Here is a 16,150-nt window from a genome sequence, read left to right on the forward strand (position 1 = left end):
TAAAAGTGGGAGACATCACAAATGTTTATTCCCGAAAGTGGGTTTAAACAATCAAATATTTTGTACACTGAATAGTGTGAATAAAGGCGTTCCTTAGTCATAACGACAACAATATTCAAAATACAATTTGTTCATCACCCATTGCTATGGAATGTGTCTTGTTTCTTTGGGTTCCATTCACTTTTTTCCCATGGTATGCTTAAAGGAATTTTCAGACCAAAGCGACACACGACAGGCGAAAAGCGACACATGTCGCGAACACTCAGTAATACAACTTTTCGATCCGAAGCGACACTACAAGATGCACGTGCCCCTTGTCGCTCGCGTGTCGCTCGACCTGGACAGTTTTCTCAATGGAGTGCATCGTGTCGTCTCAGTCTGTTGTTTACGCATGCGTGGTGAATTCTTGCTTATAAAATGAAGGTGCCCTGTCGCTTGTGTGGGGTGGGGTTTGCAACCAATCTCCCAGAGAGTACACTACAAAAGACAAGAATTACGTAACTATATATATATATATATATATATATATATATATATATATATATATATATATATATATATATAATAAAAGTAAATAACATGGGGACATTTTTATTTTATAATTCACAGAGTAAAGAAACAACTGTTATGTGAAATAGTTCTATATTCTCTATTACAAAATACACCATATAAAATATAAAGTAATTACAACACGAGGTCATTAATCCTCCTTTATTATTATTACATATAAATATTACACATATTTAGCATCATCATTCACCATGAAAGCGATAAAATTCTACCCTAAAAGAGAAATTGTAGAGTACTCTATTTATACATAAAAAAAGTGTTTCATCTTTAGAATTTTAGAATTCTTTATACATTTTGTAAAATTTCGGTGCAGTTTTACTCAATATAACTACACGTTCTGATGTGGACAGTGAGCGTGGTCACCGAAATTAATCGAATAAAATAAGCAGGTACATGGATATCTTCGCACATTCCATGTGAATATTAATATGTTACCGCAACTAAAGTCCTGTGACATGAATACGCATAGCAAAAAAAATATCGGAATGTTAGTTTCTTAAGAATAGGAATATTTTCTTCATGATGATATTCTTAAATCCTTAAGTTCGTTTTCATAAAATATTTGAATTGCTCCAGCAAAGTTAAGTTATTAATATACATGTTGCATTGAACTGGACTAGTTAATACATGCAGATTTCCTGAACTGAACTTCAATCTTGCTCTACAGTACAGACATGTTGAAAATTCTTAAGTTAATGGAATATGATAGTGCAGCACAGAGTACTGACTTACTTAATGAGTTCAGATAAGTAGCGTGTTGTGATCAGTTAGTATTCAGCGATTTCATTGTCAAACTTGAGCTCAATGTCTGAAATTTATTTCGTAAACTTTAACACTCTTTTAGCCATGTTAATACGTTCGCTTTTTATCATTTTTAAAATCCACATAAACAAGAACTTCGCAACTAGGAATACTGGATACTGAAGCAAGAAATCTGACTCGCTCTACTGAAACTTCAAAATTTTTGTTTGACGTATGGATATACGGTCCCTTGGAATAAGGTCTGTGTGTTCAATCAACTTCCAGTTTTCTAAAACTTCCAGAAAGCCCCACAAGATCGTCCTCAACATCTGAGATGAGCTTCGATTTCTTATTGATGTTGATGTGCATTTCGTCCAATGACATGATGGATTCCCTCTTCTCCTTCATCTTCCTCTTAAATTCAGCTGGAAATAAGAGAAACGGGTGCATTTACTTCATTCTTAAAACTAACCGGAGAAGCAACTAAGCTGGGATTCAATTAAACATGCAGAAAACAAGACACATATTGAATAATTATAACGTCATTACTTATTTACAATCAGTTCCTTTTCAAAATTTAAAATAATCTACGGATATGAATAAGTCTCTTTGTCCAACGCCTATTTTCAAACTGATGACCGTTCTGGTCTAGGCACTCCTGGAAACCCGAATCAATTGAATCACAAACATCAAGAATAACTTCTTTTGGTATTTGGTTGAATTCTCGTTCAATGGCTAACTTCAATACGTCGACTTTTGCCGGGTTTGTATCGTAAACTTTATCTTTTTTTCATCCCTATGTAAAAAGTCTAGTGGCGTGAGGGCTGGTGAACGCGGAGGGTATTCTACTGACAGGGCTACCTTTAGAGAACGCGAGGCCCCTGTATTATGAAAAGTAAAAATATCGACATCGCTCGTTTTTCGTAAAATTCTACGCTAAAGCAAACATGGTTACTAGTATTATGTAATTATTATCTATTGTTATACCCACGCATGTATTCATGGTATCTCAATCAAAAATCTGACACCATGTAGAGGAAGGTGACATCAAGGCAAACAACTTTTCTTAATGAGTTTTTCTGATTGAGACCTGCGCTATAAACCCTAGAAAAAATATCATTTGTGTTTTGCAGCCATGTACTGTAAATGTATTGTGAAAACTGACGGTCACTCGCCTGAGCCTAGAAGCAGAATACAAACTCCAAACTCGATATATCGCGTATGGAATTGAACGAGATCGAGGAAGCAATTGAAAAGTTAAAACCCCAAAAAGCAACGGGCATGGATAACATTCCTCCCTCTGTGGTCAAGTTGTGTGCCGAACTGCTAATAAAACCGTTGAGCATAATTTTCAATAACATTTTGGAACATCACACCTTCCTATCAAAATGGAAAATCAGTAAAGTTAATCCCATCCCAGAAAAGACAGTGTCAATTCTACCAGCTTTTTGCAAAGTGTTTGAACAAATACTGTTTGAGAGGATAATGGCCAACGTACGACCGGCTATATCTCTCATGCAGCATCGTGTTATATCGCGGAGGTCGACAATCAGAAACTTTACCGAATTTACACATTTTGTAGCTTATGAATTAGACGAAAGAAAACGCATTCTATGCTGACCGGCCAAGGCGTTCGATTCGGTAAATCATGATAATTTACTTCAGAAGCTATTGTTCGTATTTTAATACATTCTAAGAACGTAATTATGCTACTAAGATCTTACCTAATGGACCGAAAGCAATTTGTCAGTTAAAGAGAATACGTATCTCGGGAATATTCCATGCCTTCTGGGATGCAGCAAGGCTCCAATTTGAGTCCCCTCCTTTTTTTTTACTCTAATGACCTCCCAAAAATAATTACGAAATCGCTTCGCCTCCTATTTGGTGATGATGTAAAAATATTTAGAACAATTTGCTATGATCAAGATGGCCTTGACTTGCAAGCAGACGTAAATATATTATTACAATCCATTGCGATGTAGCGAAAATACTTGATAAATGTCACGTAATGTCTATACAGACGCTCAAACAATAAGAAACTTCCGTTCAATACCCAGTGGAGGCACATAGTGGCTTGGATCTCACTTTAAACTTTAGGTCCAGTCCCTATTATTACTGTACATAAAGTGGACTTAAAAAAACATCAACTCAATCAATAAGATAATTCCAGTATCACATGGGGGGAAAAATAACAAGGCAGGCCCGTACCCAGGGGAGGGGTTTGGGGCCATGTCTCCCTCTCCTCAAACCATGAAATGTTTAAATGTGAACCTATAAAAAGCCACGGAAATAACATCAACGATTTTTCAAATTTGTCAAAAATTTCAATTTTTCCCTTGCATAAATGAATGTGTATGTCGAGTAGAGAGGCGGGCTCCAGAAGTCTGCAATCTACAATATTCTGCATAGTTTTCGTTTTATAACCATTGATGCAAGGCTACCACCAGTGGAAGCGATTAGGAGGGTGAGGGGCAGTTGTCTCTATTCCTTTTTCCACTTTTCATCTTGCACTATCGCCTCTTAATGCTAAGGCTTGTTTACCAAGACCCGGTGGAGGGTGGTTTCAGTCCCAATTAGCCCATCTGTGGGGCCCGGCGATTTGGTTTTGCGCATACAATGATAGTACTACAAATACAGCAAAATTCCATCATAAATAACTACTTTGTCAAATGTTTTACCAATCCTTCAAACCTGAACCTCCCACGAGTCGATCCGGGACCAACACTACCAAGCACTCGAACAGGATTATATGACGAAGCGACCCAACCTACGTCAAAAACACAGTCCAGTTTTAGAATTATACAGAAAAGCACTTGTGAAACAGAAGAAGAAGTCTGAAAAAACCGAATGCAACCGAGAGCCAGCAGGATAGCCAACTTTTCACAAATATTGGGTGGGCTCAAACACTTGAATTATAAGTTCAAAAAAATCGCATAAATTATTGGGTGGGCTAAGGCCCCACGGGTCCATATAAATTGGCGACACTGTACACAGTTGCCATAATTGCGTAACGATTTTTTTTTATATGGAGCTATGGTGCAACTGTAACACCATAAGTATGATGTAGTTTACAATGATTGATTGACTGATTTTGTGCTTTGAGTCATCCTTGTGCACAGCAAAGCTAATCAGAACTGGATCTACAGTTTCAAGTGGCATCCGAACCGATATGTGAGTTTACAAATGAATTGGAAATAATGATCCCTGGTTCAACTGTGTCATTTAAAACCTCCTATCGCCCCTGCATTAAATGAATAAATTTAAGTAACTCCGCTACTTTCAAGTAACAAACGCCGGCCCCCGTGGCCGAGTGGTTAGCACATCGCGCTACGGCGCCAGGGGTCCCGGGTTCGAATCCCGGCTTGGACATGGCTGCTTATGTGTGTTCATTCATCATCCATGTCATCACTCATCCCAGTTGCGGCGATTAGGGGGCACTTGCCCCCCCAGTTATCGCCACTTTGGCCCCCGCACTATGCTAAACCTTATCTACAATGGGAAATATACTGTCTTTGCCCCCCCTACCGGTTTCGGAACCCAATCGCCGCCACTGACTCATCCCCATCTTCGCAAATCAGCCAAAAGTGACACAAAAAGCGAAGTAAAATAAGGCAAACCATCATCATCAAGTGACAAACTTCTGAAATTTTCCATATACATTTTCCCAACATATACATTATTATATGTATGTATGTATATATATATATATATATATATATATAATGTGTGGGGGGGGACGAATTTGGTACATCCACTAAAGGCATCTATGCACCACCCAAGATTACACGTTCAGACCACGCGAAAAGAAATCCTGCGTAAGCCGGTGCAAGGTTGCCTTATTACAATGTGTTCTAAAATCAGGGGGCCACTGAACATTTGATACTAACTAATGATACAAATCATGAGCCGCCAAAATTGCTACTGTCTGGTAGGTGGACGTATTCTGTGGCTGTGCCCGGTGACCAGAAGCATGTTGACGCGCCTGCAAACGGCATTAAAGTGGCCTAATCCCGTCCCTATCTAAGACAACTAAAAGTATTTTGTAAAAATACCAATAAGATAACAATTTGGTGTAACATTAGTTATTTTAATTGAACTATTATCGAACTAGGACGGTAAAATAAATAACGAAAGATATACGAGTATGTTTTTAATTTATTATGATATTATCCTCATTGCTTTATTTTACCTCGCTTTTTGCGCCACTTTTGGCTAATTTGCGAAGATGAGGATGAGTGATGACATGATGAATGGACACTCAGAAATATCCATGCCCAGGCCGGGATTCGAACCCGGGGCCCCTGGTTATCCTCATTTTGTTTGGAAGAAATCTACGATAAACGATATGCTATAGATATTCCACGTTGTGATCAGTACTCATGGTGCACAGTTAGAGCAACTATTCAGGAGGTGATTTATAAAATCTGGGCCCCTAGGCTATCTATCCTCTCTTTTGGACCCTGCTGACATTATCACCATCATCATCATCATCATCATCATTAGTTCCATTAATTGTATGCTCTGTATAATAACACTTTTAAATATAGACACATCTGAGTAAAAATTTGACTTGAGTATACTTGTATGTGTTAAAATGCAGTACTGAAAAAAGAAGTTATTTAAAAGCTAGAAACCCTTCCTTCTACTTTTTTTCATGGAAAAGCAAGTAAAAGGACTTGACACGTTGATTTATTTTGCTATTATTACAAATTTATGGTATTTCAATAATGGATGGTCCATGTCACTTCTACCTCTCTTGCGTCTAATTTTTTGGACTTCCGGCCCCCAGGCTATAGCCTAGGATAGCCTAGTAGCAAATACTCACTGCTAGTATTTACGAAAAGCAGAAGGATTAGTGCGCTTGCTTTTACGCTATTTATATATTTTTTTTTTTTGCGAGGCTAAAAGTAGTTTGTTCTTTGCATCGCCTCAAGAACCAATTACGAAGTACGATGACCGAAAAGCGGTCTTAACTTTGTGGCACTGTGTCAAGTACATGAGGAGAAACTGGATAGTGTTAATACTAAAGGGACCATGAAATATTTCATTGAATGTTGTTTCCTTTCGTAAAAGTCGAGTAGAAGTTGAAAATATTTTGTTTTGCAAAATAATACTGTTTTGTTTAATCAGGATTAGGAATTTTTTTACTCATACGTTATGCCTGTCAACAATATGTGTGCTACTTCATAGTGCTACTGTGGCTAGTGCAACTAATACAATGCGCAACCAATGCTAAAAAATTTGTTTGTGTGTATATTTGTGAGCATGTGCGAAGATATTAAACTCCCATAAAGGATTGTGGGGGAAAAGTACAGTATATAAACAGTATACGATAATAAAATTCTCAATCAAAAGTTGCAGGTAAAATATTATGTTACATAATTATGTAATCACAATGTAGAGATTTTTTGGCCACCTCATAAGTTAGATGTACAAGGTGTTTCAATAAAATGGTAATTTGATAGGTATGCTATTGTAATTACAAAGATTCAAAGGTTAACTCAAGTGTTAACTCTTAGGTCTATACTTCGGAGTCTTTATATATGCCTATATTAAAAACAAAAACTCTTGCTACCCCCCCAAACGGTAAGAAATCTGTCTTTACACTTTGCTTAGCTTTGCCCCCTCCCCCCAAATGTCTGAAGAAATCGGCGCCTATTGCTCTTATTATACCATCAGGTTTACCAAGAACCCTGTTCTTCTTTCCTCTCAAATTCGTGCCACATGGCCCATGGTGGAATGGCAGTCTTTCCATTATGGGCCTGCCCACTTATTCAATTTAGGGAATATATTATGACATCCCTCTTTCTTTATTCCTTGCTTTGTTTGGACACGGTTCTGGGTGTGGACGAATTTAAGTTATTTCCTTTCAACTTTTCAAGGGGTGTTTTCGAGCAATGGACGTGTGACCTGGAGGCGATAAATCCATCCTGTGTTATTGAGCGTAACATGATATCCCCTGTCCCGAAGGAAACAAAAACCTTGAACTGCCAACCAAAGGCCTCGTGTTCTTTACAACCACCCACCCACTCCGAGGGTTCTCTCTTCCGACCCAGTGTCCTTTCCTTTGCTGATCTTTGCTGATACTTCTATATTCCTTGGATCTTTTGGAGGAAAGAAGTCCCTGCAAACACGAGAAGCTACTGACAAAGGAACCTTATGTGGATCTCCCCCTTGTAACAAAAGTACTTGACAAACAGTTATCCTCTCTATTACGACATTATATTCACATCTCTAGGAAATTTTCAAAGGTCGGTGTGTTGCGGTGGCATACCAGACGTATGTCAAGTGGAAATCGTCACATATTAATAAATTATTAACTGATATCTCAAACGTTTGCACATCGTTAGCACATGAAAGCACAGTATTTATTTTAATAAGCACACAAATAGTAATCAAGATTTTAATTAATTAATCGTGGCGATTCTGGCTTGATATGAAGAAAAATCACCAACAATCAAAAAATATTTTGAGCAACAACATTGTACTAACTTAGGCATTCGATAGCACACTATTCATTTTAATTAGAACACAAATAGTATCCATGATATTTATAACTGAATCGTTATGATTCTAGTTATATATCAAGATAAAATCGCCACATATCAAAAAAATAATTTTGAGCAACAAAATTTCACCTATTTGATAAAAATCTACCAATAACAACAATTCTTTCCTAGCACTGAAAGAATAACATATGCTGAACACTGATTTAATTTCAAGCAACGTCATGATTGTGCTCAGATAAGCTAATTGGCACTAGACCTGAAACTCAAAGTGGAAACAAACCAACTACAGTCAGTTTTAAACTGAGATCGAACCTGAGACCCTTTTATTATAAAGTCACAATGTTACCACCGTAACATTTGGGACGCGCTTTTTTGCTACGTACAGTAGGATACACAAGTATTGCTCTGTAAATTTCCTTAATACTTCTCTCTGGCATCCTCCGTGATTTTAAAGAAATTATTTCTACTTCTGTTGCTCTGTAGGCTGTCACAGCTTGTTTTGAATGTGTTACAATGCATGAGGCTCGCATTATATAAAACAAGAAGAACAAACATGGTAATGGACAAAATTTGCTGGGTAATACTTTTTCATCCCACTCCTCAACCCTGCACAAAAAAAGTTTCCCCATTTTATTAAATTTGAAGAAAAACAAACTCACTGTATTTTTGGTATTTAATAGACAACAATTTTGTTGCTGAAAAATATTTCTTTATAATTTGTGTGATAATTAAAATAAATAGTGTGCTTTCGTGTGCTAACGATTAACGAATGCCTAAAAGTGTCGATTTTATCTTGATATCAAGGCAGAATCGCCATAATAAACTCATTAATATCTTGATTAATATTCGTGTGCTTATTAAAATAAATATTGTGCTTTCATGTGCTAACGATGTGCAAATGTTTGAGATATAATTTAATAATTGATTAATATGTGGCGATTTCCACTTGACATTGGGAAATTTTGAGGCAAGTTGAAGTGAGGAGAAGGGGAACATTTTCTCAAACAATTAGCGAAATTTAAGGGGGAAAAGGCAGGTAGGGCAGGCAAATTTTTTTTTACTGAATCTATTCCTCTGCAAAGCGACAACAAATAATATAATACTAATAGAGTGCCAATACTTTCATGAAGTGCATTGGGAGGGTCTTCCTTATCGCACAACGTGAGGACAATCTTGCGTTCTGACGTCACCGATTACTTTTAGTCTTTAGGCAAAATATGGCCTCCCCTATGGCGCAGTGGTAGCGTCGTCACCTTGCAATCAAGGGGTCCCGTGTTCGATACCGGTGGTGGCACATAGTGGTTCGGATCCTACTTTAAACTGTAGGTCCAGTCCCGATTAGCCTTACTGTGCATAAAGTGGACTTAAAACACCAACACAATCAATCATATTTCAGGCTAAATGCAGAAGTTGTTAGGTTAGGCTAGCTAGGTTTAGTTCTCTTACCATAAATAATACATTTTCAGTGTATTTATACTTACAGAAACAAACCTATCAGATCTAACCTAACAACGTAGGCCAGGACTGTACTCAGGATTTTTTTAGGAAGGGGCCAGATCCGAAAATGTGTTTATGTATATACTTAAATTAGTCTTGCTTTCGTGTTTAATCTTTCTTTTATATATATTGCTATGAGGCCCTTATCCCAGGAATTTTCAAGGTAAGGGGGGGAAGGGGTAGATCCGAATATGTGGAGTGGAGCAAATAAGTTTAGAAGAAAGAACAGAAATACTGTGAGGTTGATTGAATTAGGTTATTAGCGTTGCTTTTCTGACAAGTTTGTCTATCCGCGACGATGAGAATCAGCGAATCAATTAAAGAACACACTCGCAAAGAACCAGAAACCTTTGGCGTCAGCATTCAAAACAATCAGTCACACAGTCGCTTACAGACAAAGGTGTCACACGGCATACAGCTTAGTGTTTGTTGTTTACATTCAATTCTCCGAAGTATTAGAATAATTCTGTGTTCCGCAAATTAACAATGTTTTCAATTTTCCTTTATTTTTCTTATGCTAGCATCATTGAACAGTCATGATAATTATATGTTTAGAAAATAATGTACTTGTAAATTAAATTATATATATCAGAAATTATTATTATAATAAGGGACATGCAGGGGCGCCGACTTGTCAAAATTATTGGGGGGGGGGTCTCTAATCACTGAAATAAATGAATGAATGACTCCCTCCCTCCATTTTTTAAGTTTTGCCCTCAGTGTTCGGAATCTCGTAAAAGCCCATGAATTCCTCAAAAATATTAAAATTTTCATTTACAGTTCGAATGCAAAATGTCAATTGTACACGGATGGATATGTCACAAGTTTCGTCAACCATAATAGCAAAATATTCCCGACTATTAATATCTGCTACCACCGAGCGCAAAACAAACCTCCCTAATATATCAATGATCTCGTTCTGAATGTCATGTGAGAGCCATTTGTAGTCCGAACGTCCCATCCACTCTCCTAGTTCATGCTCATCTTCTTTTGAAACTCTGTTTAGTAAAAGTGTTAACAATACTCATAATTATATACTTAGTATATGGTAATAAGTCATGTGTTTTGCTGTCTCTGGTCATAACCCCCCCCCCCCCAAAGTTGATGGTTTAGCGATCTCAGCCCCTCAAAGTTGATGGTCTAGAACATTTCAAATGCGTATTTAAAGTTCAGTTCATGAGGCACAATTCAGAGTAAACTTTACAAGAGAAGTAAAATAATACATTAGATGCTCTTAAGCAAATTATTTGGGGGGCTCTGCCCCCACATCGATAACATTGGGGGGGGGGCTCGAGCCCCAAGCCTCATGGAGTTGGCGCCTATGGGGACATGTCTAAATATTAGTTAACAAAAAAAAAAGAGACATTTCTGCATCACGACTGCAGTTGGAATGGACTGTCCCGACTAAATCGGTAAATCGGGACGTCTGGTAGCCTTGCATCAACGGTTATAAAACTAAAACTACCTAATATTGCAGACTGCAGACTTCTGGAGCCTGCCTTTCTACGAAAGAAACTAAAAAATATATTCTACAAGTTTTAGAAAAATAATGCCTGTTTTGAGCTACCCTTGTACAGTGTCTCTCAAAAGTTTTAGGACAACGACATTTTAAACTAGGCAACCCAATTTACACAAGGCGTTGGTGGGTTGCGTGTAGAGTTAGGCTAAATTTCAGGGTTGCCACATGCACAATAGATATTTGTGAAATACGCGAAAGAAAGAAATCCAAGTATCATTGTATAAAAGTAGAAAAAAAATATCAGTATTACATTTGTGGCAAATGAGAAATTCTTTCTGGAAGAATGAAAATCGATTTTCTAATATTTCATAGCTGATGAGTCTACACAAAGGAAAAGATGAGAGATGAAACAGAAGGGGACAAGAGAGAGGAGAAGAGGGAAAGCAAAAGGGGAAGAGGAAAAGCAAAGGAGGGAAGAAAGTGATGGACAGAAGTGGATAGGAGAAGTAATGAGGAGAAAGGCAAAAGATGCGAGAAGAGATGAGGAAACTGGAGCAAAGAGGAGAGAAGAGAGGAAGGCAATTAGGATGAGAGAAGAGGAGAAGAAGAGTTTGGAGAGGAGAGAAGGAGACGAGAAGAGGGGAGTGGAGAATAGAGTGAAAGAGAGAAGAAGAGAAGAACGAAAAGAAGAGGAGAAGAGTGTAGTGGAGTCGGAAATATAAGACAGGGGAGGAGATAAGAGGAGTGGAGAAGAGTGGGATGGAGACAAGAGGGAAGAATTGGAGGGAGGGCGATATGAGATAAAGCAGAGGAGAAGGAGGGGAGAGAAGAAGGAGAAGGAGAAGAAAAGAACAGAAAAGACTGGAGACGAGGGAGGGAAGATGTAGTTGTAGCAAATATGTAGATGTAGTTTGTAACAAAGAAAACGATGGTAGTACGAATCGGCGAAAACATTGAATGGAGAATTGCACATGATTAAAGCTTTTCATTCGATATTTGCGGAGGTATCCTCGCATTGAACTCGAGTGGGAAAGGGGATAAAATTAGTATGTCCTGAATTGCCACACTACCATCGTTTTCTTTGTTAGAAACAAGTATTCATTGCACATTACATGTAGGAGAAGAGTTTGATCTACAGTTCACATTGGTCAGCTGCTTCTACCTCTGCTTTCAGGATTGCAAGCTTGTAGGGTAGTGGATACCGTTAAGGATTGTCAACCTGACGGTCGTGGGTGCAAACCCCTCCGGTGGCATAAAATTTTCATAAGTTTTAGAAATATCCCATTGTGCTCATTGTCCACGCCGTGTGAAACGGAATGATTCAGTTTGGAATTAACGATGGGGGGGGGGGGGAAAGAGGAAATAACAAAATCTCCATTTCAACGAACCGAGAAGTGGAGAAAAATTGGATAATTTTTATAAATATTAAAATTACATTCATGTTTTTAGTGGTATAATCGCAGGTAAAATCAAAGATCTTACGTGGAAGATTTTATCTTACTCTGACCCAACCAAAAGGCATTTCGCACCCATCTAATACATTCTCCAATACATTTTAAAATGTTATTGAATGTTTCATGTCGATAATTTGATCAATGCATCAATTCTTGACGCCGAGACGATATTTGCTACAACTACATCTTCCCTCCTCTCGTCTCCAGTCTTTTCTGTTCTTTTCTTCTCCTTCTTCTCTCCCCTCCTTCTCCTCTGCTTTATCTCATATCGCCCTCCCTCCATTTCTCCCCTCTTGTCTCCATCCCACTCTTCTCCACTCCTCTTATCTCCTCTCCTGTCTTATATTTCCGACTCCACTGCACTCTTCTCCTCTTCTTTTCGTTCTTCTCTTCTTCTCTCTTTCACTCTATTCTCCACTCCCCTCTTCTCGTCTCCTTCTCTCCTCTCCAAACTCTTCTTCTCCTCTTCTCCCATCCTGATTGCCTTCCTCTCTTCTCTCCTCTTTGCTCCATTTTCCTCATCTCTTCTCGCATCTTTTGCCTTTCTCCTCATTACTTCTCCTATCCACTTCTGTCCTTCACTTTCTTCCCTCCTTTGCATTTCCTCTTCCCTTTTTGCTTTCCCTCTTCTCCTCTCTGTAGTCCCCTTCTGTTTCATCTCTCATCTTTTCCTTTGTGTAGACTCATCAGCTATGAAATACTAGAAAATCGATTTTCTTTTTTTCAGAAAGTATTTCTCATTTGCCACAAATCTAATACTGATATTTTTTTTTCTAATTTTATACAATGATACTTGGATTTCTTTCTTTCGCGTATTTCACAAATATATATTGTGCATGTGGCAACCCTGAAATTTAGCCTAACTCTACAAGCAACCCACCAACGCCTTGTGTAAATTGGGTTGCCTAGTTTAAAATGTCGTTGTTCTAAAACTTTTGAGAGACACTGTACAGGGGTTACAACGACACACAAATGATTTTTTGTAAAAAAATGTTAGAGCGACCAGTGCTAGATCATTTGGTACGGATTGACCCTACAATTTTACGCAATGTCCAAAAAATGTAAAATGTTCATTTGTGGGCAGAGGGTTATATGGTTGACATGACCTCGTTGAAACCCAGTAAATGCCACGTTTACTTCCTACATACTGGCTAATTTGTGTAGTTATTACTAATTAATGTTATTTGCTACAGGAGCCTTGAATAAATAAGGTTAATGTAACTGGTTTCGACCTGACTAAAGGCATTTGATCAGGACCTTTTTCTACACCATTTTGAAAACATTCCCAGAACCTTTTGTTTTCCCTTTCCCGACCATCCCTAACCATAACTGAAAATAGCAGAAAAGAGACTGAAGTCAGTTACATTAGCAAAAGGAAACAGGTGTTATTATGTACTGAGGAGCATAAAGAAATTTTAAAAATAATATCAATAAATGGTAACATTATCGTACAGTAATGATATCAACTGCCATGCGTGATTTGGAAACATTGTGCCACAGCGTAGGAAAGGAAAATAAAAATTAAAACGTATATTACCGATCATATCAGCAATTGGCACCGTACCGCCATATTCTTTGGGAAGAATTTTTGGGTTGATTGCTGCTTGCAGTTCTTTAACGCTCGAATGAACCTGAAAGTGCAAACAGTATTTACAACTGAAATTTTAATGATCATTACAAATAACTACGTATTATTTTAGCATGTCTATTTCAAGTAGCCTGGAGGAATAACAAGAATATTGACGTGACATACTAACAAGTACCAGCTTGTGTTACTTTAAGGATATTTCGTAGTTATAATTTTATATAATATACTTATGTAATATATGCACATATATAATATTACAATTATAGTCTTGCGTAACAAGATGCGCATGACATATTTCATGATGTCATCGGGAAGAAAGACTTTATCCATTGTACTTTTATATCTATCGAAGATACAGTGACATGTACCATGAAACGAACCAGGGCCGATTACCTTCTTCAACTTTTGCTCTTTGAGTTTATTGTTAGTTTTAGACATTGACTCAAAGTGTGAGCAATCACTTATATTTAGACGTTAGCAGAAGGAAGGATGTGCATTTATTCTGTTAATCGACGATTTGGGTATCAAAGAGAAGGGGAAGTTAAAGGAAGGTGATCACTAGGGCTAGGATTATTATGACCTAAAAAATCACCAAAATATACAAAATAAAATATGATCTTATGACCTTAAATTTTACAAAATATGCACTATAATTTGAAAAATATGCCCTTATAACTGGACTGTTTCGAACATCAATATCTAAATGCTGAAATATTTTCACATACGTACTATTTTTAGTTCACTTTATAGGCCCTGAGTTGCAATGCACAATGAATACTTTCTCTAAATTTTCAAATAAAAATGAAAAAGATTTTGCTACAGTCCAAGGAAAAAAACTTGAGTAAGAACATGGGAGTAAGAACGAATCCACTTCGAAATTGACTGCATATTTCTTGAAAATACAAAAATATGCTGAATATGACCGAAAATCCATCAAAATATGCCCTTAAAAAGCACCTTAATTTTATTAGTTTCTTCAAAATATGAATATCTATATGTTTGGGGAACACATCACCCTTACCAAAAAAAATATGTATGGTAAGTCATAAGTCATATGCTAAGTCCAAAAAGAGGCGCTATTAAGTCTTATGTTAATGGACGACTTATTGTTAGCTTTAGGCATCTCCAGAAGTGATCGCTTAATTTTAGTTTTTAAAAGTCAAAGTCCAGATTTGTTAGCCGTTCATTTTATGCTCGGATATATCAATTGGGTTCCTTGAAGGCGACAGCGTTACAACACACCATCGGGTGTATGCACGTTCTAAAGGGGATCACGATCGTCGAACTTTTAAATATCAAATAGATTATCTTCATTTACTCTTAAATTAATTGACGAATCATAATTCTGGATGTCTCAAGGGTGACGGCTTAATTTTAGATGGCAGAGGAGGGATTCTGAAGCTCTTACTTAAACCACTTATGATGTTGCGAAAAGGTGCAGTTAGTTGACTGTTGATTTTCAAGTGGCCACGTTCTCTTTTATAAAAATTCAGTATGATGACAGCCTAAAATCATGGGAAAAAAATATGCAATTAAAAGTTCTTTAATATCCATGATTCACTGATACAGTTTGTATGTGAGAAAGAGAAATCTAGCCTATGCCTATATTAATGTATGCATGTAAGAAAGCCTAATACACTATGATCTTAACCGACCTGTACTCGATTCCTCAACTTCTCACTTAGAAAGGTAAGCGAGAACTCAAATAACTTATTTGCAATAGGCGGCAGGTTTACTGCATGGTTTTCTTTGTGTCTCATAGGAGCTGAGTGCTGCAAAAAGATAGATAATACAATAATAACAATTTTTGGGAACTTACAGTACATTCTAAAAGAAATTGACTTACAGTTAGTTTACTCTTTTTGGAATGTAGTTCATACAAAGTTACCGTTTCTTTAAAAAGTAATTGTAAGTGTTTTTACGGTTACTTTATTCTGGAATAACTTGAAGAACGCGTTGCTTGTATGAACTGCAAGCGTAGGGTTCCCGGACATCCTACTTTTATAGGGCATCCTGTATGCCACAGTTTGTCTTTATGTCCTCTAAAAAGTTTATATTATATATTGTTTTAATGTAATATATAATTTAACGTGTGTTCAAAGTTATGGGGATACACAGACACACCGGATCCCAGAATTTGCTTGAGACATACATCGTCGACTCCTGAGCGCTTTTATTCCTGCTGTATGTAGGATCTCTCCATTAGGATAATCCTGGCGTTGGCATTGTTATTTGTTTGTGAGTGTCTCTTCATCATTTTCATCTAACCATCATGCATCCTCAACGTCACGGTGTGCGTGCCGGAAGAGATAGAGAAGTGACGTCATGAAAC

The 16,150-nt window shown here is 37.4% G+C and overlaps 1 protein-coding gene across 2 annotated transcripts in view; it reads right to left on the reverse strand.

Annotated features, from left to right (window-relative positions):
- Positions 1–655: 655 nt before the first annotated feature.
- LOC145989084 (clavesin-1) overlaps positions 656–16,150 on the reverse strand; it is a 52,679-nt gene continuing 37,184 nt past the window's right edge. For both annotated transcript variants that reach the window (XM_083124381.1, XM_083124385.1), the window contains exons 6-8: positions 15,474–15,590; positions 13,768–13,861; positions 656–1,736 (exon numbers count right to left, since the gene is read on the reverse strand). In XM_083124381.1, the coding sequence (XP_082980507.1) occupies positions 1,582–1,736; positions 13,768–13,861; positions 15,474–15,590 (366 nt within the window). In that variant the 3' untranslated portion in view covers positions 656–1,581. The remainder of the gene's footprint in view (positions 1,737–13,767; positions 13,862–15,473; positions 15,591–16,150) is intronic.

Source organism: Lepisma saccharinum, chromosome 1, assembly GCF_977018435.1.
Source record: "Lepisma saccharinum chromosome 1, izLepSacc3.1, whole genome shotgun sequence".
In the NCBI taxonomy this organism is placed as follows: domain Eukaryota; kingdom Metazoa; phylum Arthropoda; class Insecta; order Zygentoma; family Lepismatidae; genus Lepisma; species Lepisma saccharinum.